General features: G+C 42.3%; 1 protein-coding gene across 2 annotated transcripts in view; it reads right to left on the bottom strand.

The window, feature by feature from the left end:
* The window catches only part of LOC121271794 (myosin-9-like), a 188,674-nt gene that overhangs the window by 45,625 nt on the left and 118,043 nt on the right, over positions 1-25,006 (bottom strand). For both annotated transcript variants that reach the window (XM_041178075.1, XM_041178076.1), the window contains 4 exons: positions 12,561-12,721; positions 7,412-7,520; positions 4,143-4,274; positions 2,395-2,601 (listed from right to left, as the gene is read on the bottom strand). In XM_041178075.1, the coding sequence (XP_041034009.1) occupies positions 2,395-2,601; positions 4,143-4,274; positions 7,412-7,520; positions 12,561-12,721 (609 nt within the window). The remainder of the gene's footprint in view (positions 1-2,394; positions 2,602-4,142; positions 4,275-7,411; positions 7,521-12,560; positions 12,722-25,006) is intronic.

Here is a 25,006-nt window from a genome sequence, read left to right as displayed (position 1 = left end):
ATTAGCCTAGCAGGAAAGACAGTGGAACAGCAATGGCAGGAGTTGCTGGGAGTAATTTGGGAGACACAGCAAAAATTCATCCCTAGGAAGAAGCAGCATACTAAAGGGAGGAAGAGGCAACCGTGGCTGACAAGGGAAGCATAAAAGCTGAAGAGAAAGCATACAATGTGGCAAAGAGCAGTGGGAAACCAGGGGATTGGGAAGCCTACAAAGACCAACAGAGGACAACTAAAAAAGAAATAAGGAGGGGGAAGATTAAATATGAGGGTAAACTAGCCAGTAATATAAAAGAAGATTGCAAGAGTTTTTTTTTAGATATATAAAGGGTAAGAGAGAGGCAAAAGTGGACATTGGGCCGCTGGAAAATGATGCTGGAGAAGTAGTAGTGGGGAACATAGAAATGGCGGAGGAACTCAATAGGTACTTTGTGTCAGTCTTCACTGAGGAAGGCACGAGTGACATCCCCAAAGTTGAAGAGAGTTGGGGGGCAGAGGTGAGTATGGTGGCCATTACCAAGGAGAAGGTGCTAGGAAAACTGAAAGGTCCAGGTGATTTATCCACCTTCAGACCAGATGGATTACACCCCAGAGTTCTGAAGGAGATAGCTGAAGAGATAGTGGAAGCGTTAGGGGTGATCTTTCAGGAATCACTGGAGTCAGGGAGGGTCCCAGAGGACTGGAAAATTGCTAATGTAAGCCCCCTGTTTAAGAAGGGAGTGAGGCAAAAGACGGGAAATTACAGGCCGATTAGCCTGACCTCGGTCGTTGGTAAGATTTTAGAGTCCATTATTAAGGATGAGATTTCAGAATACTTGGAAGTGCTTGGTAAAATAGGACAAAGTCAGCATGGTTTCATCAAGGGGAGGTCATGCCTGACAAATCTGTTAGAATTCTTTGAGGAGCTAACGAGTAGGTTAGACAAAGGAGAGCCTATGGATATTACCTACTTGGACTTCCAGAAGGCCTTTGACAAGGTGCCGCACAGGAGGCTGCTCGGTAAAATAAGAGCATGATTTTAGAGACAAAGTACTAGCATGGATAGAAGATTGGCTGTCTGGCAGGAGGCAGAGAGTGGGGATAAAGGGGTCCTTCTCAGGATGGCGGCCGGTGACTAGTGGAGTTCCACAGGGGTCAGTGTTGGGACCACAACTTTTCACTTTATTCATTAATGATCTAGATGAAGGAACTGAGGGCATTCTGGCTAAGTTTGCAGATGATACAAAGATAGGTGGAGGGACAGGTAGTATTGAGGAGGTGGGGAGTCTGCAGAAGGATTTAGACAGGTTAGGCAAATGGGCAAAGAAGCAGCACTTGGAATACAACGTGGGGAAGTGTGAAGTCATGCACTTTGGTAGGAAGAATAGTGGCATAGACTATTTTCTAAATGAGGAGAGAATTCAGAAATCTGGAGTGCAAAGGGACTTAAGAGAATCCTGGACTAGGTGTCCCAAGGTTAACTTGCAGGTTGAGAGGGTAGTTAGGAAGGCAAATGCAATGTTGGCATTTATTTCAAAAGGATTAGAATATAAAAGCACAGATGACTGCTGAGGCTTTATAAGGCTCTGGTCAGACCACATTTAGAATATTGTGAGCAATTTTGGGCCCCATATCTCAGGAAGGGTATGCTGGCCCTGGAAAGGGTCCAGAGAAGGTTCACGAGAACGATCCCAGGAATGAAAGGCTTAACATATGAGGAATGTTTGAGGACTCTGGGTCTATACTCGATGGAGTTTAGAAGGATGAGGGGGGATCTGACTGAAACTTACAGAATACTGAAAGGCCTGGATAGAGTGGACTTGGGGAAGATGTTTCCATTAGCAGGAGAGACTAGGAAACAAAGATGAGGAGAAACTTCTTTAGCCACAGGGTGGTGAATCTATGGAATTCATTGCCACAGAAGACTGTGGAGGCTGGGTCATTGGGTATTTAAGACTGAGATAGATAGGTTCTTGATTGGTAAGGGGATCAAAGGTTACAGGGAGAAGGCAGGAGAATGGGGTTGAGAAACTTATCAGCCATGATCGAATGGCACAGCAGACTCGATGGGCTGAATGGCCTAATTTTTGCTCCTAAGTCTTATGGGCTTTGATCATGGTTCCTGGCAGCCCTCACAGCTGATTAACAAACTGAGTGCTTGCTTTGGCAATAGCTCACAGTCAACTCTCATTACCAGCCAAAAAATAAACTAATCCCAGCGCATGGGTGGTTTGATATCTAACAGACCATCAGTACTACACCAAACCTCCTCCAAAATATTTAACATTTTCTTAGATGATAAAGGAAAAAAATCTGACATTTACTCTCACATATCTTCCTAGGGTTGGAAGGAGCAGGGAATTCAATGCAGCAAGTCTAACACTCCAGCTTACCCTACAAGAGGATACAGCAACTTTACCTGGATGTTTTGCTGCATTTTCTTCTTATCTGTCATCATCTGCTGACAGCGTTCTTCCTCCTCCTCTACGCGCGCTTCCAGGTCATGCAGGATCTCCTCCAGTTCCTGCTTCTTGGCTGCAAGACGTGCCCTCATCTCCTCAGCCTCTGCACAGAGCTCAGTCTCAGCCTGTAGTTGCTCCTGCAAAGCAGACTTCTCAACCAGCAACTGCAAGACAATTGGCAAGTTGACAACAATAGGTGAGTTAAAACCCCAGACCATCATTTCCAATTAGAAGACGACTATTCCCACAAGAGGTTAAATAAAGGAAACTTTGGGATGAATGGGTGTTTGGAAGAAGGGGAAAATATGTTTTGATCAAAATATTACCCAATATTTAAAATAAAAAATTGTCAGTGTGAAGACTTTTTGGATTTCTCCAGTCAGGTCAACTAGAAGTGTTGCCGGTGAAAACAGAGGGGATGGAATTTCAAACCAGCCCAAGAACCACTCAATCTCAAAGTCATTTGCAATTTTAGTATTAATGTTTTTCCCCAGGGTTAGCTAATTCTGCAGCATCTCACATTTGGTTTTGAAACTATCTACTCCTCCTCATTCTGTGCAGTGCAGCTACTTTGGGAATGCATATGGACACCATGGAGCTGAGGTGATCTAGCCAAACCATCAGGGAACCCTGCTTTCAACATGCATTCCCTTTTCACACTTTCCAATCTCCTTGAAATTATCCCTATTAGCAATAACTCACCACCAAAATTGATGAATTTCTAATCACCTGAACCTATATAGGATGAATAGATTGTACATGGTACAACGGTGTAGTAGTTAGCATTGCTGCCTCACAGCTCCAGGGACCTGGATTCGATTCTGACCTCGGGTGTCTGTCTGTGTCGAGTTTGCACTTTTCCCCCCGTGTCAGTGTGGGTTTCCACTCAGTGGTCCGGTTTCCTGCCACCGTCCAAAGATGTTAGGTGGATTGGCTACGGTTAAATTGTATGCCCGAGCGCATGTACGTGTACTCTGTGATGGACTGGTATCCATCCTGGGTGTACCCCGCCTAGTGCTCAGTGCCTGTCGGGATAGGCTCTGACTCCCCACAACCCTAAATTGGATAAAGCGGTTCTGGAAAAGCAAGTGAAGTGAGATTGTACATATCTTCAGCAAGCCAGATGAACACTCATTTGACATTTAAATTCCAATGATTATCAAATGGAAGATAGGCACTTCCAGTATAGTGGGCACATTAATATTTGGAGAAACTGATGTGCGACTCAGTTAAAAAAACAAGTCTGACAAGGGAAAATACATAATTGATTCAATCTGGAGAAGCTAGTAAGTTATTCATATCACAAGTGAAGTGATGATGTTTTATGTCCTATTATTAGAAAGTATTTTACAAACTTGAGCATTCCCATTTCTGGCACAATTAACTCAAATTTAAAAGCAAAACTACTAGACCCACCACCATTTAAGTTTAGGTTGAATTTTGTTCAACTTTATACCAGAATCATCTAAGCACTAAAAGCAAGACTTTAAATTAGAGGAACTACTCTGATGAAAATGGCCCCATCGCCTCCCTCCAGTGAGATCAATCAGTGCTCTCCAAGTATTGTAACAAAAGGGTGCTGTCACTCTTCATGTAGCTCTGTTTCTGTTAATGTTCAGAAGTAGTATGTTTCACTGTTAGAAGATCCATCTATTACAGGGGCATAAAGAAAGATAAATCCACTCTTATAAGGGAAGACATTCACCTGGGTCTGTTGCTCCTCCAGCTCAGACATTCTCTTTTCTGTTTGCAACTGTTTCTCCTTGGTTTTGACCAACTCATCCTCTTTGGCTATCATTTCCTCCTCCTGTCGACTTACTTGCAACAATGGCTTCACCTGTGTACATTAAAGTACAGTTGTTAGAAGCGACAACCTGAATTTTTCAAAATATGAATCCAAAAAATGCTTGTACACAAAGGCATAAAAGGGTGACAATGCAAGGTAATAGAACTCAGTTTTTTCATAGGGTGGCATGAAGCATGTTTAGTTCAGTTATGGCAAGACAGCAATTTAGAAAAGACTCTACATTACCCTTTCAAATTTCCTCAGAATAATCAATGGAGCATTCTAAGTTGAATTAGTGACAATGTCCATTTTCCAGACACAATTGATGTGGTTTCTGGATTGAAATGCTGAATGATTTCCTTTTATTGTTCTATTCCTCAATTTATAAACTCAAATAGCCAAAACACTTTCTTAACCACTCTATCAAATGCCCTGCCACCTTTAAGGATCTGTGTATATGGCACCAAACTCTCTGCTCATCTATACTTTTCAAAATGGAGCCATTTATAGTATATTGTCTTTCATAGATAGTCCTCTGAAATGCATCATTACACACTTATCTGCACTGAACTCCAACTGCCATATTTCTGCCCATTTTACCATCTGTCTATCCTCATCATCTTCTACAATGCCATGTTTCTTCACAAACTTTATAATGCTGCTCCCTAAACCTGAGGCTAGAAGGCTAGGTCATATACAAAAATCAAAAAGAGCAATGGACCCAAAGCTGACTGTTTGGGAACATTACTGCAAAACACTTCCCAGCCTGAAAAAAATGTACCCACCCTTTGTTTCCTGTCATTCAGCCAATTATATATCCACACAGCTACTTCCTCTTAATTCCATGGGCTTCTATCTTCATAATAGGCCTTCAGTGTGGCACTTTGTCCAATGCCATCTTAAAGTCCAGACATATAACGTCTACTGTATTACCTTAATCAATCCTCTTTGTTACCTCACTAAAGAATTTAATCAAGTCAGTCAGATGTGTTTTTTCCTATAACAATCCAAGCTGACTTTCTTAATTAACTCACGCTTTTTCAAATGAAAGTTTATATAGTTCTGTCGAAGGGTCATGAGGACTCGAAACGTCAACTCTTTTCTTCTCCGCCGATGCTGCCAGACCTGCTGAGTTTTTCCAGGTAATTCTGTTTTTGTTTTGTTTTGAAAGTTTATATTGCCTGATGATGGTTTCCAATAACTGCCCACCACCAATATTGGGCTGATTTTCCCATAGTTTCGAGGTTTTTCCCTACCCTCCTCCACACCACACACCCACCCACCCCTCCCAACCCCCGCAGCCCAAACGCCCCCATTCTTGAATAGTGGTATATTATCAATCCTCTAGTTTGCTGGTACTACTCCTATATCCAATAGGGATTGAAATATGGTGACAATACCTGTTATTTCTACCTTTGTTTCTTTCAGCATCCTAGGATGCATTTCATCTCAAGCAGGTGCCTACCAACTTTTAGTAATGTTAATCCTTTTAGCACATCTTTTCTATTCATTCCTATCCTAAACTTATAACTCTTCCAATGTAACCTTCGCGTCATCCACTTTTATGTGAAGATAAAGTAATCATATTTTAGCCATGTTCACTGCCTCTACAGGAAGATTTCCCTCTGGGGCTTTAATAGCTCCAGTAGCCTTACACTTAAAGTGTAAATTTACCACTTACAATTTAAAACTTTTAAACTCCAAAACATTTCATAATGTTGTCGGTTAATCTTCTCTCAACTTTCATTTGTCTCTTTAGCTTTTACAACTCCTTCGATACTCTTCGTGCTTGTTAACTAAATCTTGCTCCTGACATTTGCCATAAGCCTTCTTTTTCTTTTTAAAATACTTATAATTTTCAGAAATATTCAGTACCAATTTTAAACAGCCAAAATTCCAGTCTTGGGGTAAGGAACTGTGGTTGGTGCCATACTAAGAGAACTTTACCTCCAAAATCCAAGGCAGCCAACTTCAATTTATATGATCAAGTTTAAAAATTCCAATTTTCTCAGTTTCTGTATCTCAGCCACATCTGTTCTGATGACATCAGCTTCCACAGTAGTGCTTCCAGTGTGTTTTCCATTTTCTTCAATTGAAGATTCCCCTCCACTTTGGTTGACAGGGGCCTACACTGTGCATTTTGTGCACTTCTACCTTCACCCCTTCTCTTCCCAGAATTATGATGGATTTCCCCTTGTCCTCACCTTCCATTCCATCAGCTTCCACATTTAGCAGATCATCCTCTGCCATTTCCACCACCAAACACACCTTCCTCATCCCTTTCAGTATTCCAAAGGAACTGTTTCCTCTCCAACACCCTGGTCCATTTTTCCATCACTTTCTCCCCCACCACTGCAAGTGCAGGAAATGCAACACCTACTCTTTGGCCACCTTCCTTTCCACCATGCAGGACCCAAACACTCTTTCCAGATGAAATGGTGATTTGGTTACTTTCAACTTAATTTACTATATTTGCTGCTCACAACGTGGTCTCTTCTACACTGGAGAGACCAAACAGAGATTGGGCAATTACTTTGCTGAATACCTTCATTCAGTCTGGAAGTCTAAACTTCCTGTCATTTGCCATTTTAATTCTGTCTACTCCCACTTCTGTCCTCAGTCTCCTACACCGTTCCGATGAAACTCAATGGAAGCTTCAGGAACAGCAACTCATTTTCAATTAGAAATTTTACAACTTTTTGTCTCAACAATTTCACATCATAAACACTGCTCCCATTTTTTTTGGACAGTAGGTGCTGGTAATGATTCTGCTGTTGCCTTTTGTAGCTCCTCTAGACCCATTGTGTCTTTACCTGTCCCATTACTACCTCATTTTTGTCTTGCACCATTCATCCCTTTTGTCATTCAATCGATTCTGCCTTTTGCCTTATCATAGGCCTAGCATTTTTCTTCTTTCCTCTCCATCTACTTTCCCTGCCCAAAAACTGTTACATCTCTATTTTTCCAGTTTTGACAAAGGGTTATTGACCTGAAATATCAACCTTGTTCTTCTCCACAGATACAGCCTGACTTGCTAAGTATTTCCAGCATTCTCTATTTATATTAGAGTATCCACTGATTGCAGAAATTTACAAATTACTATATACTTTAATCTAGGATAAAGTGGAAAAAGTTGCAAGCTCCTTTTAAGACAGACATTTTTTCTAAGGGGTGGAATTCATACTTGCCTTTGTGAACAGTCTCCACCACTGCCAGTTACGCAATTTCAGGTAAGCAGCACAGTTCCTCTGTATCACCTTCATGGCATTTAACTGCTGCTGGCGTCTGGCAAAGGCCCTGTAATACACTAGCAATTAGAAAACAGTTCCCATAATAGCAGCACAGCACCACATATTCCAAACTCTTAGAGGATTCAGTTATAGAACAGGAGTCTAAAAGCATGATTAAACATAAAACAGGAGGAAATCCTATTAAAGGTGAGCAATGCACAAGTGTCCGTAACAAAACAGGGAAACTGAAGACAATCATGAATTGGGAGGAGCCAGACATGGCAGGAATTCCTGAGGCATCACAAGGTAAAATATATTTAGAAACGATAGAGGAGGAAAACAGGGATGTGGAGTAGCTGTATTTATTCAGGATAATGGCAGTAGAAAAAAAGGGATGCAGCGAGACAAAAATAGAATCCATATTGACAAAGATAAAAGATAATAATGGATCAATCACACTGTTGGATGTAGTCTGCAGACTATCTCGCAGTGGAAGGGAGGTAGAGGAAGAATATGCAAACAAGTTAGGGAATTGAGAGAAAAAAAGAATCATCACAGGGGATTTCAACTACCCTGACATTAAGCGAGCAGAAGAGGCAGGTAAAGGGGATAAGGGAATAGAGTTCCTACAATGTGTACAAGACTCCTTTCTAACCCAATATATAAATAGCCCAAAATGGGAAGATTTGCTATTGGATCTAGTAATGGGGAGTAAACGAGGGCAGATAAGAGAACTAAAAGTAAGGGAACACCTAGGCAACAGTGACCATAATATAATACACTTTAAGGTGATCATAGTTATGATGAAAAACAATCTAGTAGATTGGATTAAAAATGGCTTTGAGGGGCTGAGAATAGAACTTGGGAAAATAAAATAGGCAACTATATTAGCAAACAATGATGTAGAACAATGGGAAATATTTAAAATGTTGTTCAGAGTGCAGGGAAAATATTTTTTCACTAAGAGGAAAGAGCAAAGTAAACACTAGTGGGACTCCATGAATGAATAAGAACATAAGGGAACAACTGAGGTTTAGGAAAAGATGCATACACTAAATACATAGCCATCAGGATTATACAAGAATACGAAGAGATTAAGAGAGAAGTGAAAAAAAAACAACTAGGAAGGCAAAGAGGTACTATGAAATTAAATTATCACAGAACAAAGGAAAATAATAAAATATTTTACAGGATCAACAAAATAAAGCTGTGATGGGAATAGGGAAATTAAGGGATAGACAGGATAATACTACAGGTAATGAAAGAAAGATGGCAGAAATATTAAAAAATTATTTTGCTTTGGTATTTACAAGGGAGTTAGAACAATTAAGCATCATTGAATGATGAGATGAGTAACGTGAACGATGAGATGAATAATGAGATTAAATGCATTTAAAATAAAAAGGGAATGCATTGAACAAGCTAAACAAATTCAGAAGACAAAGAACCTGTTCTGGATGAATTGTATCAGAGTACTTTAAAATAATCTAGGGAAGGGATCGCAGTGGCATTACTACACATTTAATAACGCATCCATAAAAAGGTGCAGTGCCAGAGGACTGTATTAGGAAATAGGGAACGTTTAAATTATATGTGTATTTGGGTGCGTTAAGAATAAGGTATATCTTTAAGTTCAATTTATATTTTTTTCTATTTGTGGGTTAAAAGGTTAAACCTGAAATTTAGTTTCATTTTGAGTGGAGACAGCAGGTCTAAAGCTCTGTTTGCATTTCTAATGAGATTTTTACAACTCTTAAAGAGTCAAAGCAAACAAGAGTAGGAAAAAAAACTGTGGTGTTGCCTAGTAACTGGGGTACAGACAGACAGACACTGCTCAGTTGGGAGCAGTTGCAGAAAAGGAAGGACAGATAGCAAGTCCCAAACTGAAGTTGAAACCAGCTGCCAGTGGATGCTGGACAGGAGAGGAAATGACAGAAATAGGTTCCAGAATTTAAAGAAGAAAGTCCCCAAATCCAGGGGAGTGGAACAGGAAAGGTCCCAAGACCTTTCTGTCAAAGGAAAGGGACAGGAACCTGGAAAAGGTCCTGTTAAGTGAAGTTAAGAATGAGGAGCAGAGAAAGGCTCCAAGCTTAAAGGAAGAAAGCTGCAGGAAGTAGATTTAAAGCAATATAGACATGCAAGAAGCCAGAAGATCCAAGGAGAGAGCTGAAGGGCTGTAACTCTACATGGGCATGTGAAGCAGTGGTGTACCGTTGACGGCTGAGTCAGTGGGAATGTGTGTATGGAAGAAAGTTTGAATACAAGTGGTGACCCAGGGGAGAGGAACATTGGAAGAAGAGTTCAAAACCCTGGAAGTGGACCCTTGTGGAAGGTGTCAGAGGGAAAGCATTGGTTTGGGAGAAGATTTCAAAGCGAGTTGTTCGAGAGTGGAGCTTGGAAATCCTCATGTGAAAGACAGTGCTCAGCGAGTTGGCTCATGGTGAGACCAGTGTCTAGGGAAAGCTGATGAAAGATCCATAGCACCTGTTTGAGGTGGCATCTGTCATTTGATTTGAGAACGTGGTATGTCTGATCACAGGTCACCTATAGGTTTACATGGACAGTGAACATTAGAGTAGAAGATAGGTTTTGTAACTTGTGCTATTCTTACAAACCTATATATATCTGTAAAAGGTATAGTTGTGGGTGAAGGAATATTGTAACATAGTTAATCTTTTCTTGTTGAATAAATGTTTTATTCTTTTGTTAAAAATTTATCAGCTGACTTCTCTGACTCTGTTCAATAGCCACTCTCCATGTATCTAAACAAAAAAATACAAGTTAGGATCTATTAAGCCAGGCTCCCCCCCTGGTATTTGGCTTGTCCAGCAGTAACATCAGCTGGGATCAACTTGGAGAATGGGCAAATAAATGGCATGAGGCTCAACACAGATAAATGAGTAGTAGTAGTAAATTTTGGTACAAAGAATAGAGGAGTCATTTATGATTTGGCAGGAGCAAGTCTCAGTGGGATAGACATATCATTCATAACACCACCAACAGCATGAGTTAGGTCCCTGTTCCCACTAAGGTAGACTTGGGACCTGCCTCCTCACCCTGCTCTTGGTGGAAGATAATGGTAAATCACCACTAGCAAAAACTACCAAGAAAGTGGCTCAAGATGAAACATCAGACAACGAGCCAGGTACCTGCCTCCAGACAGAGCACACAGAGTAACAAACGGATCTTACACAATCATTAAAAGTTGCGCCAAAGGTTAGTTAGGCTATGAAAATACATTTCTCATTCATTCATGTGTGGTCTGTCTGGAGGCGGGTCGTTGGCTCGTTGTCTGATGTTTCATCCTGAGCCATTTTCTTAGTAGGTTTTGTCAGTAGTGGTTTGCCATTGTCCTCCACTTCAGGGCAGGATGAGGAGGCAGGCCCTAAGTCTACCTTAGTAGAAACAGGTTCGAACACATGCTGTTGGCATTATTCTGAACAACACATTAGCCATCTAGCCAACTGAGCTAACCACACTACCACACCCCCCCACCATCATCTTTATTTCGAGGAATAACAATTAAAAGTAGGGGAGTTATGCTAAACTGTATGGAACATTGGTTAGACCACATAGCACTATGTGCAGTTCAGGTTGTCATATTATAAAAAGGGATATATAGAGGCACTGGAGAAGGTGCACAGAAGATTTATAATGGGTAATTCCAGAAATGCTTGGGTACACATATCAGGAGAGGATTGATAGGTGGATCTCTTTTCTTTTGAACAAAATTAGGCTAAGGGGTGACCTAACAAAGGTCTTTAAAATTATCATAGGTTTTGATAGAATGGATACAAAGAGAATGTTTTTCCTTATGGGGAAGAGCACAACTAGAGGCCATCAATATAAGATGGGAGAAGGCGCGAGTGGAACATAAATAATGGCATTGACTAGCTGGGCTGAATGGCCTGTTTCTTTAATCCAATGTGCACTCTCTCAGCAACGACTGGCTTCATGTATCACAATAGCATTTTTAGCATTTTTTAGATAAAGTAAGGGTGGTGATTTTGTTCTGAAATTTGACAGTTTAAAAACAAAATCAGGAAAGAATTGACAAACTGGGTCTCTTCTCTTGAGGGGTGATCTAATAGGTCTTTAAAATTATGAAAGGTTTTGGATCAAATACTTTAGTGGAATGTGGCTTGATCCTATTCCTAGGAAAGGTTTGTGTGATCAGACATATGATAGTCATCAGCAGACAGGAGTTTAGGAATGCAGAATGAGTATTTGGTCATGTTCATGTATCAGCATGTTCTATCTACTTTAGAATGCAGCATTGTGGCTGTGATTAACAACAGAAGTGCCTAATCTCAGCATTCCATTAACTGATGGCCCACAGAGACAGAAAACAAAGAAATGCAACACAAATTGTAAATGCAGACTGGTAGACAGCTGGGTACAGATAGTTTGCCTCAACTTGGTCAGCAAATTGCAGCCTAAGCCAGGAGAACAAAGTAATATTTCAAAATCCAGTGTAATTTCTATTAAGAAAAAAAACAGCTGCCTTAGCTAAATATGGGGCTTGGATACTAGTGTCTCAGGCCACTCAAATAGACTCTCATCTAAACAGTAGGTTGTAGTCAGAAATGACTGTACAAGTACACTGAAAAATATGGCTTAAACTTCCATTACCTCATGTGCATTGTAATTATCTAACCCTTATTGACATATCTTTTTTCAAGGCAGAGGGCAGGCAAGAGAGGAATAAGGGCGGAATAAATTACAGCCAGCTAAGTGGAACAAGAGGAGGAAAAGCAAGACTTGCAATGTATCAACGTAGGGGGAATAAAAGTTCAGGATGTATGTGTGATATGTACCAGTTCAAAACCCAGTGAACAGAGTACTGATCACAGCTTCACTACATCACAAAGAAATGTCATTCCAAAGCTACTCTCATGCCTCCAATGGGCAGACAGACATTGGAAAAGATCCAATGGATGGTTGCTTAGATCAAAAATATTCCCAAATTTACTTAACCCAAGCAAAGGAATCAGATTTCTACATTCCCCCTAGAATTACTACAACTTTTAATGAGGTTTGGAGAGCGATAACAAGACTCCAACCCCAACCCCCAAAGTTAAAAATCATTCAAAAATCAGTTTCTTACTTTCTTGCCAAATAGCCTCTACACAAGGCTTGGAATTCAATGATGACATCGGTGATCTTCAAGTCTCTCTCTTCCTCGAGATGAGCCAATACACCAGCACGGAAGAAAACCTTACTCTGTCCAATCCGGTACAGGTTAGGATCCAACTCCAGAGCTCTGATCTATAATAATATAGCAATACAGGGGGGAAATCCAACAGATTTAAGATTTTTCGAGGAATAGCTATAACAAGGGTCTCCTGATTGGTCCATGATCTGAAACTCAGATGAGCTGAGGTATCAAATATCAATTGGGATAGTCACACAGCATAGTCAGAATTCTTATTCCTGGTAGCAAGCCAACGACCCCTACTCGATGTATCAGTTGATAACAAGACAGGAGTCTATGTGAGCCTAGGTAATGACTGTTTCGCAACACTAAGCCCTCTTAGTCAACCTAGGTGCTGGCACCTGGCACCTATATGCCAAGCACAAGATTATACTAACAGAAAAGGGCAGCTAATCTAGACAAAAGTAGTTATCTGTTGCTTTACATCTAGAACATTGCATGCAGAACAAAATAGATAGTGAAGTGAAGCAGCATTTCACTTGCACTTCCCTCAATTTAGTCTACTGCATTTGCTGCTCCCAATGCGGTTTCCTCTACATTGGAGAGACCAAATGCAGACTGGGTGTCCGCAAGGTTGGCCCAGACTTCCCTGTGGCTTGCCATTTCAACACACCACCCTGCTCTCATGCCCACATGTCCTTCCTTGGCCTGCTGCAATGTTCCAGTGAAGCTCAACGCAAACTGGAGGAACAGCACCTCATCTTCTGACTAGGCACTTTACAGCCTTCCAGACTGAATACTGAGTTCAACAACTTTAGATCATGAACTCTCTCCTCCATCCCCACTCCCTTTCCGATACCCACCTTTCCAATAATTTATATATATTTTTATTTTCCCACCTATTTCCATTATTTTTAAATGTATTCCCATCCATTGTTTTATATCTACCTTCAGCCTATTTCCCCCTTCCCCCGACCTCACCCCCACTAGGGCTACCTGTACCTTGCTCGTCCTTTCTACCCTTAATGTCATCATTAGCACATTTCTTAGCTAATATCACCACCGTCAACACCTCTTTGTCCTTTTGTCTGTGGCATCTTCTAGCAATCTCCACCTATCACTGGCCCTCTATCCAGCTCTACCTGTCTCTTCCCCCCACCGGCCTTAAACCAGCTTATATTTCACCTCTTTTCTATTTTTCCTCAGTTCTGTTGAAGAGTCATACAGACTCGAAACATTAAACTGTATTCCTCTCTGCAGATGCTGTCAGACCTGAGTTTTTCCAGGTATTTTTGTTTTTGTTACCAATTTAGAGTCCTGAGTGATAGTTCCTCTGGAAAGTGCAGCCAGAGCTAAGTCTATGGCAACACAGGTGACTCAACTATACAGAGGTCAGGAGGAAGAGTTGGAAAGCAGTGGTAATAGAGGATTTTCTAGTCTGTGAAACAGACATGCTTTCTGCACAGCAGACTTAAAACCAGGCTGGTATATGCTGGCTCCCATATGCCAGGTTAGGGGATGTCACTGAGCAGCTGCAGAGTAAGTGAGGGAGATAAGCAATCAGTCAGCAGTCGTGATCTATATTGGTACCACTGACATAGGTAGAAAGAGGAATGCAGCCCTGCAGGCAGGATTTAGGGAGCTAGGAAAGAGACTAGAAAGCATGGCCTCAAAAATAGCAATCTCCGATTACCCTTGGTGCCACACGTTATGAGTATAGAAATAGGAGAATAGAACAGATGAACGCATGGTTGGAGAGATGCTGGAGGGGGAACGGCTTCAGATTCCAGAGATATTTGGATTGGTTTGGGGAAGGTGGGACCGATACAGGCCAAACAGATTACAAAATAAAATGAAACAGAAAAAAAAGGAGCGTATGACAAATATTAGGTTGATCATGCAAGTGAGAACTAAGCTGAATGCTGGAAGTTCAGAGGCGAAGAGTAAATTAAATAAATAAGCAAAGAGAGGGTATAAGAGGCGGGCAGCTTACATAAAAGGGAGCACAAAAATCTTCTATAGACATTTAACAGTAGAAGGGTAGTAAGAGGAGACTGGGGCCAATTAGGGACCAAAAAGATTGACACATGAAGGCAGAAGGCTGAGATACAGAAAGAGTGCTTCACGGAATCACAACGTTATGGTGCAGAAGGAGGCTATTCAGCCCATCGTGTTTGCAGCCAGCTCTCCGAATAGCATTATGACTTAGTTCCATTCTCCGGTCTTTGCCCCGTACCCTTGCATTATTTCTATTCAAACAAAATCGAATGCCCTCTTGAATGCCTCGATTGAACCTGCCTCCGCCACACTTGCAGTTAGTCAGTGCACTCCAGACTCGAACCACTCAGTGTGTGAAAAAGTTCTTTCCTCACATCACATTTGCTTCTTTTGCAAAACACCTTAAATCTATGTGCTCTTATTCTCAATCCTTTTATAAGCAGGAACAGTCTCTCCCCATCTACTCTATCCAACCCTGTCATGAATATGAACATCTCTATCAAATCTCCTCCTAACCTTCTCCTCTCCATGGAAAACAGCTCCAATCTATCTTCATAACTGAAGTCTCTCATCCCTGGAACCATTCTTGCAAACCTCTTATGCAGTCTGTTTAATGTGTTCACATCCTTATTATAATGCAGCACCCTGAACTGTACACAATACTCCAGCTGAGGTCTAACCAGTATCTTGTATAAGATCAGCATAATCTCCCTGTTCTTGTACTCTATGCCCCTATTAATAAAAGCCCAGGATACTGTATGCTTTATTAACTGCGCTCTCCACCTGTCCTGCCACCTTCAATGATCTATGCACATATAGTCAAGTCCCTCTGCTCCTGCACCCCCTTAAGAATTGTACCTCTTAATTTATACTGTCTCTTCATCTTCTTACCAAAATGCATCACCTCATACTTCTCCACATTGAACTTCATCTGCCACCTATCTGCTCACTCCACCAGCTTGCCTACGTCCTTTTGAAGTTCCATACTGTCCTCCTCAGTTTACAATGCTTCCAAGTTTCGTATCATCCGCAAACTTTGACACTGTCCCCTGCACAACAAGATCTAGATCATTAATATATATCATGAAAAGCAAGGGTCCCAATACTGACCCCGGGGAACTCCACACCTTGCTCCGGCCCGAAAAGTATCCATCAACCATTACCCTCTGGTTACTATTACTCAGCTAATTTTGTATCCACACTGCTGTCTTATTCCACTCTTATTCCATGGGCTATAACTTTTCTCAAGTTGGTTTTGAGGCATGGAATCAAATGCCTTTTGAAAGTCCATGTACACCACATCAATAGCATTACCATCATCAACCCTCTCTGTTACCCTTCAGAAGACTCCAGCATGTTAGTTAAACACTATTTCCCCTTTGGAAATCCAAGCTGGGTCTTCCTAATCAGCCGTTTTTCCATGTGGCTATTAATTCTATCCTGAATAATTGCTTCAAGAAGCTTCCCCATCACTGAAGTTAAACCAACTGGTCTGTAATTGCTGGACTTATCCTTACATTCGTTTTTTGAACAAGGGCATAATCTTGCAATTCTCCAGTCCTCTGAGTCTAGGGAAGACTGAAAGATTATGGCCATTGCCCCTTCAATTTCCTCTCTTACTTCCTTCAATATTATTAGATACATCTCATCTGACCACAGTGCCTTGCCAGCTTTAAGTACCAACAGTGTACCCAACACTTCCTCCTTATCGATTTTCAACCCATCTAGGGACAGTTTCCTCCTCTGTCACTGTGGCCGTGGTAACATCTGCTTCCTTGGTAAAGACATATGCAAAGTATTCATTTAAAGCCTCAGCCATGCCCCCTGCCATGTGTAAATTCCCTTTTTGGTCCCTAATCGGCCCTAGTCCTCCTTTTACCACCCCCTTACTACTTGTGTGCCGATAGAAGGCTTTGGGATTCCGCTTTATGTTGACTGCCAGTCTCTTCTCATAACTCCTCTTTGCTTCTCTTATTTGCTTTTTCACCTCCCCCCTGAACCTTCTGCATTCCGCTTGGTTCTCAATTGTATTTTCTACCTGACACCTGTCATAAGCACACTTTTTTCTTTATCTTAACTTCTATCTCCTTTTTCATCCAGGGAGCTTTGGGTTTGTTTGCCCTACCTTTCCCTTGAGGGAATATACCATAAGACATAGGAACAAAAATTAGGCCAATCGGCCCATCGAGTCTGCTCCGCCATTCAATCATGGCTGAAATGTTTCTCAACCTCATTCTCCCGCCTTCTCCCCGTAACCTTTGATCCCCTTACCAATCAAGAACCTATCTCAGTCTTAAATACACTCAATGACCTGGCCTCCACAGCCTTCTGTGACAATGAATTCCAGAGATTCACCACCCTCTGGCTAAAGAAGTTTCTCCTCATCCATGTGCTAAAAGGTCTTCCCTTTACCCTGAGGCTGTGCCCTCAGGTCCTAGTCTCTCCTACTAATGGAAACATCTTCCCCAAGTCCACTCTATCCAGGACTTTCAGTAGTCTGTAAGTTTCAATCAGATCCCCCCTCATCTTTCTAAACTCCATCAAGTATAGACTCAGAGTCCTCAAACGTTCCTCATATGTTAAGCCTTTCATTCCTGGGATCGTTCTCGTGAACCTCCTCTGGACCCTCTCCAGGGCCAGCACATCCTTCCTGAGATACGGGGCCCAAAATTGCTCACAATATTCTAAATGTGGTCTGACCAGAGCCTTATAAAACCTCAGCAGCACATCCCTGCTTTTATATTCTAGTCCTCTCAAAATAAATGCCAACATTGCATTTGCCTTCCTAACTACCGACTCAACCTGCAAGTTAACATTAAGAGAATCCTGGACTAGGACTCCCAAGTCCCTTTGCACTCCAGACTTCTGAATTCTCTCCCCATCTAGAAAATAGTCCATGCCACTATTCTTCCTACCAAAGTGCATGACCTCACACTTCCCCATGTTGTATTCCATCTGCCACCTCTTTGCCCATTCTCCTAACCTGTCCAAATCCTTCTGCAGCCTCTCCGCCTCCTCAATACTACCTGTCTCTCCACCTATCTTTGTATCATCTGCAAACTTAGCCAGGATGCCCTCAGTTCCTTCATCCAGATCATTGATGTATAAAGTGAAAAGTTGTGGTCCCAACACTGACCCCTGCGGAACTCCACTAGTCAACAGCCGCCATCCTGAGAAGGACCCCCTTATCCCCCCCACTCTCTGCCTCCTGCCAGACAGCCAATCTTCTATCCATGCTAATACCTTGCCTCTAACGCCATGGGCTCTTATCTTACTGAGCAGCCTCCTGCGCGGCACCTTGTCAAAGGCCTTCTGAAGTCCAAGTAGATAACATCCTTTGTCTAACCTCCTTGTTACCTCCTCAAAGAATTCTAACAGGTTTGTCAGGCATGACCTCCCCTTGATGAAACCATGCTGTCTTTGCCCAATTTTACCATGCACTTCCAAGTATTCTGAAATCTCATCCTTAATAATGGGCTCTAAAATCTTACTGAGGACAGGCTAATCGGCCTGTAATTTCCCGTCTTTTGCCTCACTCCCTTCTTAAACAGGGGGGTTACATTAGCGATTTTCCAGTCCTCTGGGACCCTCCCTGACTCCAGTGATTCCTGAAAGATCGCCACTAACGCCTCCACTATCTCTTCAGCTATCTCCTTCAGAACTCGGGGGTGTAATCCATCTGGTCCAAGTGATTTATCCACCTGAGACCTTTCAGTTTTCCTAGCACCTGCTCCTTGGTAATGGGCACCATACTCACCTCTGCCCCCCGACTCTCTTGAACTTTGGGGATGTCACTCGTGTCTTCCACTGTGAAGACTGATGCAAAGTACCTACTCAGTTCCTCCGCCATTTCTTTGTTCCCCACTACTACTTCTCCAGCATCATTTTCCAGCGGCCCAATGACTTTTGCCTCTCTCTTACCCTTTATATATCTTAAAGAACTCGCAATCTTCTTTTATATTACTGGCTAGTTTACCCTCATATTTAATCTTCTCCCTCATTTCTTTTTTAGTTGTCCTCTGTTGGTCTTTGTAGGCTTCCCAATCCCCTGGTTTCCCACTGCTCTTCTCCACATTGTATGCTTTCTCTTTAGCTTTTAGGCTGTCCCTGACTTCCCTTGTCAGCCATGGTTGCCTCATCCTCCCTTTAGTATGCTTCTTCTTCCTAGGGATGAATTTTTGCTGTGTCTCCCAAATTACTCCCAGAAACTCCTGCCATTGCTGTTCCACTGTCTTTCCTGCTAGGCTAATCTCACAGTCAATTCTGGCCAGCTCCTCCCTCATGCCTCTGCAGTTGCCTTTATTCAACTGTAATACCGTTATATCTGATTCCAGCTTTTTCCTCTCAAATTGCAGGGTAAATTCTATCATATTATGGTCACTTCCTCCTAAGGGTTCCTTCACCTTAAGCTCCCTTATCAAATCTGCCTCATTACACATCACTAAATCTAGAATTACCTGTTCCCTAGTGGGCTCCACCACAAGCTGCTCCAAAAGCCATCTTGTAGACATTCCACAAATTCCTTTTCTTGGGATCCGCTAACAACCTGATTTTCTCAGTCTACCTGCATATTGAAATCCTCCATGTTCACTGTAACTTGCCTTTCTTATACACCTTTTCTATCTCCTGGTGTATCTTGTGCCCCACATCCTGACTACTGTTCAGAGGCTTGTACATAACTCCTATTATGGTTTTTTTACCTTTGCGGTTCCTCAACTCTACCCTTAAAGATTCTACATCATCTGACCCTACATCATTTCTTGCTATCGATTTAATTTCATTTCTTACTAACAAAGCAACCCCACCCCCTCTGCCAACCTGCCTATCTTTTCAATAGGATGTATATCCTTGGATATTTAGCTCCCACTGACCCCTTGCAGCCATGTCGCCATGATGCCCACCACATCATACCTGCCAATTTCAATCTGCGCCACAAGCTCAGTTACCTTATTTTGTATATTGCGTGCATTCAGATACAACACCTTCAGTTCTGTATTTCCCATCCCCTTTCTCATTGTCGTCCCTTTATCTGATGTGCTTGAAGTTAGATTCCTAGCCCTTTCCAAACACTCTGTCCTATTTTGTGTTCTGGAGACTTTAATAGCCTCTCCTGGGCTTTCCTTTCTTTTCAGTTTTTTCATAATTGTCCATGAAGTTGAATCCACCCCCCCCACCCCCCCCTCCACACCCCCTCACACACACTAACCTGCTGCTTTGTTTCCCATTAGTCATGCTTCTTGGAGTTTTACCCTCCCCCCCAACCAAATTTCTAGTTTAAAGTCCTGTTGACCACCCTATTTTTGTTGACCTGTTGACCTATCCTGATCGGTTCAGGTGGAGACCGTCCCAACGGTACAGATCCCTCCTGTTCCAATACTGATGCCAGTGCCCCACGAAATGGAACCACTCTTTCCTGCACCATTCCTTTAGCCACGTGTTTACTTCCCTTATTCTCACGTCCCTACGCCAATTTGCACGTGGCTCGGGTAGTAATGCGGAGATTATAACCCTTGAGGACCTGTTCTTTAATTTAGTTCCTAGTTCCTGATAATCCTCAAACAGGTCCTCTTTCCTAGTCTTACCTATGTTATTTGTCCCGACGTGGATCACAACAACTGGATCTTCCCCCTCCCTCTCCAATATCCTTTCAAGCCGGTCAGAGATGTCCCTCACCCTGGCACCGGGTAGGCAACATACCATGCGGGACTCTCGATCCTGCTTACAAAGGAAGCTATCAATTCCCCTAATTATAGAATCCCCATACAATTACCACTTGTCTTTTTGTTCCCCCCTCTTGAATGGCCTCCCGTGCCATGGTGCTGTGGTCAGCTGGCTCATCCTTCCTACAGCCCTCTTCCTCATCCACACAGGGAGCAAGTACCTCGTACCTGTTGGAAAGCATTACCCTGAGTCTCTGGATTACTAGTCCAGTGATAATACCACTAAACCACTGCCTCCTCCATACCTTGGCTGTGCCCAAACCATTTCTTCTTTGAAGGTAGCCCATTGTTCAGCCACAGTTTTTCCTGTCAACCTTTGGTTTCAGTTTATCCAGCCCAGCTCCGTTCTTGCCCCATTGAAGGCAGTTCTCCCCCAGTTAGTTATTCTTACTTTGGATTGTACATTGTCCTTTTCTACCATCATCCTAAACCTTACAATACAATGACCACTGTCTCCTAAATGTTCCCCCACTAACGCTTTATCTACTTGGCCCTTCTCATTCCAAGAACCAGGTCCAACAGTGCATCCTTTCTTGTTAGACTGGCGATGTACTGCTGCAGAGAATTCTCCTGAACACAATCTAGGAACTCTTTCCCCTCTCCGCTCTTTACACTATCACTGTCCCAGCCTACATCTGGGTAATTGAAGTCCTCCAATAATGTCTGCAGCTTTTGTAATTTCCCTGTCAATTTGTTCCTCCACATCCTTCCCACAAGTTGGCGGTCTATAAACTACACCGAGCAATGCAATTGCATCCTTTTTGTTCCTTAGCTCTAACCATATTGATTCTGACCTTAAGCCCTCTGGGACACACTTTCTCCAGTGCATAGGTGGGGTGAGGGTGCTTTAGGTAAGGTTTACTGCAAGAAGCAAAGTGTGCTGAGTGGGGAGTTCAGTGACAGGCGGGGAGGTGGTGCTTTTTTCTTCTTCTCTTCTCAGCCTCCAGTATTTGATTTCCAGTTTTGTACAGAAGGGACAGGCAAACAAGTAACTGGTATTATTAGTTTATTCAACTGTATTGTTTTATCAGTATTGTAAAGTTAATTGGCAGTGCAAAAACCTAATGGGAGGTGTAGGCTTTGTTAACTAGCAATTATTACTTAACATATTGGAGATGGCAGGAAAGGTGATGTGCTATGATTGCAGGATGTGGGAGCTTCTGGATACCAGTGTGATCCAGGGCAAATATATCTGCAGTTAGTGTTTGCGGCTGCAGGAACTTCGGCGCCAAGTTATTGAGCTGGAGGCTGCACTGCAGCATATCAGGGAGGAGGAAAGCTAAGTGGACACTTTATTCCAGGAGGCGGTCACACTCCTTAGGATAAGAGTCTTCTGATTTGGTCAGGGACAGGAGGGTGTGACTGTAAGTGAAGCAGGTAAGGGGACTCAGAGGGCAGGACTGCAGGAACCTCAGCCCTTGCAATTGCCCAACAGGTTTTTTCACCTTGTTTGGATGAGTGAGGGCTGCAGGATGGATAAGCTAACTGGCCATGGCACCATGGTACAGGAAGCCATTCAAGCAGGGGAAGTTACAAGGCATATAGTAGTATAGTCAGAGGGATTGACAGCATTCTCTGCAGCGAAGAGCATGAGTCCAGACGATTGTGTTGCCTGCCCGGTGCCAGTGTTCGAGACATCTAGTCAGGGCTGGAGAGGAATTTGCAGTGGGGAGAGTTGGGGGGGGGGGGGGCAATGGCCCAGCCGTCTGGTCCATGTTTGTACCAACAACATATGCAGGACAAAGTAGGTGGTTCTGCATAGTCAGTATCAGGAGCCTGGCACCAAATTAAGCAGAAGCTCAAAGGTAATAATCTCTGGATTATTACCTGAACTACATGCAAATTGGCATAGGGCAAATCAGATTTGTGACATGAATGTGTGCTCAAAGCCTGGTGGGGGAGAAGTGGGTTCCAGTTCGTGGGGCACTGGTACCAATACTGGGAAAAGTGGGATCTGTACCATTGGGATGATCAACAGCAGACATGGCTGCAAGGAGGACATGGGTTAGGACCTAAATATTAAAGGGTTTAGGACATTTCAGAGGGACAGGATGCAAGGAAAAGTAGGCTCTGTTAGTTAATAATGTTATATAATGCACAATAGAGGGGGAATGACCTAAGTTCAGGAAACCAGATGTGGGAACGGTTAAGGTAGAGATGAGAAATGGGAAATAGTAAAGGCAAGAAGTCATCTGTGGGAGTGGTGTACAGGCCCCCTAACAGTAACCACATGGTAAGATAGAGCATAAAGGAAGAAATAATGGGAGCCTGTCAGAAAGGCATGGTGATAATCATGGGAGATTTTAATCTGCACATAGACTGGACAAGTCAGATGGGCAAAGGTATTCTAGATGAGGGCTTCAGAGAATGTTTCCGGGATAGTTTCTTAGAACAGCATGTTCTGGAGACAACAAGAAAGCAGGCGATATTAGACCTGGTATTGTGCAACAAGATGGATTAATTAAAGACCTCAGTGAAGTCGCCCCTAGGTAGCAGCAACTATAATATGATTGAATTTTACATTCAGTTTGAGGGAGAGAGAAGTAGGCCTGAGACTATGTTTTTAAACTTAGTAAGGGCAATTATGAGGCCATGAAAGTAGAGTTGGCAAGTTAGGTTAAGGGATAGGTCAATAGAGATGCAGTGGAAAACACTTAAGGGGATATTTCAGAATACAAAGAATATATACATTCAAATGAGTAAGAAAAAGTCCAAGGGACGGACACACCATCCATGGTTAACTAGAAAGGTTAAAGATAGTATCAAGCTTAAAGAAAAAGTACATAAATGTGCAAAGTAGGTGGAAGGCCAAAAAACTGAAAAGAATATAAGGAACAGCAAAGGATGGCTAAAAGATTAATAAGGAGGGAAAAATTAAGAGTATGAAAGAAAGCAAGCCAGCAATATAAAAACAGATAGTAAGAGTTTTTATACATATTTTAAAACGAAATGAATTAACAAAGTGAGCATTGGTCCTATAGAAAGTGAGTCGGGAGAATTGATAATGGAAAACAAGGAAATGGTAGATGAAATGAACAGGTATTTTGCATCAGTCTTTACTATAAAGGATGCAAGTAACATCCCAGAAGCAGCTATAAGTCAGGAAATGGACGGTAGAGAGGAACTCGGGGAAAATTACAAATCATCAGAGAAGTGGTACTGAGTAAATTGAAGGAGCTGCAGGCTAACAAGTGCCCAGGTCCTGATGGACTTCATCCTCCGGTTTTAAAAGATGTGGCTAGTGAAATAGTTGATGCATTGGCTTTAATTTTCTAAATTCCCTAGGTACTAGGTCCCATTCAATTGGAAGACAGCAAATGTAACTTCATTATTCAAAAGAGGAAGGAGACAGAAAGCAGGGAACTACAGGGCAGTTAGCTTAACATCTGTTGTAGGAAAATGTTAGAAGCCATAGCAGGGCACTTGGCTAAGTTGAAGATAATCAGGCAGAGTCAACATGGTTTTGTGAAAGGGAAATCATGTTTAACCAACTTATTGGAGTTCTTGGCGGAAGTAACATGTGCTGTGGATAAAGGAGTACTGGTGGATGTACAGTACTTATCAAATGCCTTCTGGAAAACTAAAGTGCCACATTAAAGGTTGCTGTGGAAAATAAAAGCTCATGGTACAGGGGGTAACATTGACATGGACAGGTGATTGGCTGGCTAACAGGAAGCAGAGAGTAGGCATAAATAGATCTTTTTCAGGTTGGCAAGGTATAATGAGTGGTGTGCCACAGGGATCAGCGCTAGGAACTCAACTATTTACAATTTATATAAATGACTTGGATGAAGGGATGGATGGGATGGTTGCCAAACTTGCTGATGACACAAAGATAGGTAGGAAAGTAAGTTGTGGAGGACATAAGGAGGCTACAAAAAGATATAGATAGGTTAAGTTAGGGGTCAAGGATCTGGCAAATGAAGTATAACGTGGGGAAATGTGAAATTGTCCACTTTAGCAGGAAGAATAAAAGAAAAGCATATTATCTATATGGTGAGAGATTGCAGAGCTCCGAGATGCAGAGGGATCTGGGTGCCTTAGTGCATGATTTGCAAAAGACTAGTATGCAGGTATAGCAAGTAATTAGGAAAGCTAACAATGTTATAATTTATTGCAAGGGGAATTGAAAACAAAAGAGGGGGGGGGGTGCTGGTTATGCTTCAGTTATACAGAGCACTGGTGAGGTCACACCTGGAGTATTGAGTACAGCATTGGTCACCTTATTTAAGGAAGGATATAAATGCATTGGAAGCAGCTCAGAGACGGTTTACTGGGCTAATACCTGGAATGGGTAGGTTGCCTTATGAGGAAAGGTTGGACAGGCTAGGTTTGTATCCCCTGGAGTTTAGAAGAGTAAGAGGTGATTTGATTGAAACGTAAGATCCTGATGGGTCTTGACAGGGTGGGTGTGGAGAGGATGTTTCCTCTTGTGGGAGAATCTAGAACTAGGGGTCACTGTTTAAAAATAAGGGGTAGCCCATTTAAAATAGAGATGAGGTGAAATCTTTTCTGAGCCTTTGGAACTTTCTTGAAAAGGCAGTGGAAGCAAATTCTTTGAATGTTTGAGGCAGATGTTGATAGATTCTTGGCAAGCAAGGGGTTGATAGGTTATTGGAAGTAGGCGGGATGCAGATTTGAGTTTACTATCAGATCAGCCATGACCTTATTAAATGGCGG

This window comes from Carcharodon carcharias, chromosome 31, assembly GCF_017639515.1.
Source record: "Carcharodon carcharias isolate sCarCar2 chromosome 31, sCarCar2.pri, whole genome shotgun sequence".
In the NCBI taxonomy this organism is placed as follows: domain Eukaryota; kingdom Metazoa; phylum Chordata; class Chondrichthyes; order Lamniformes; family Lamnidae; genus Carcharodon; species Carcharodon carcharias.
This window is presented reverse-complemented; position numbering and strand designations above follow the sequence as displayed.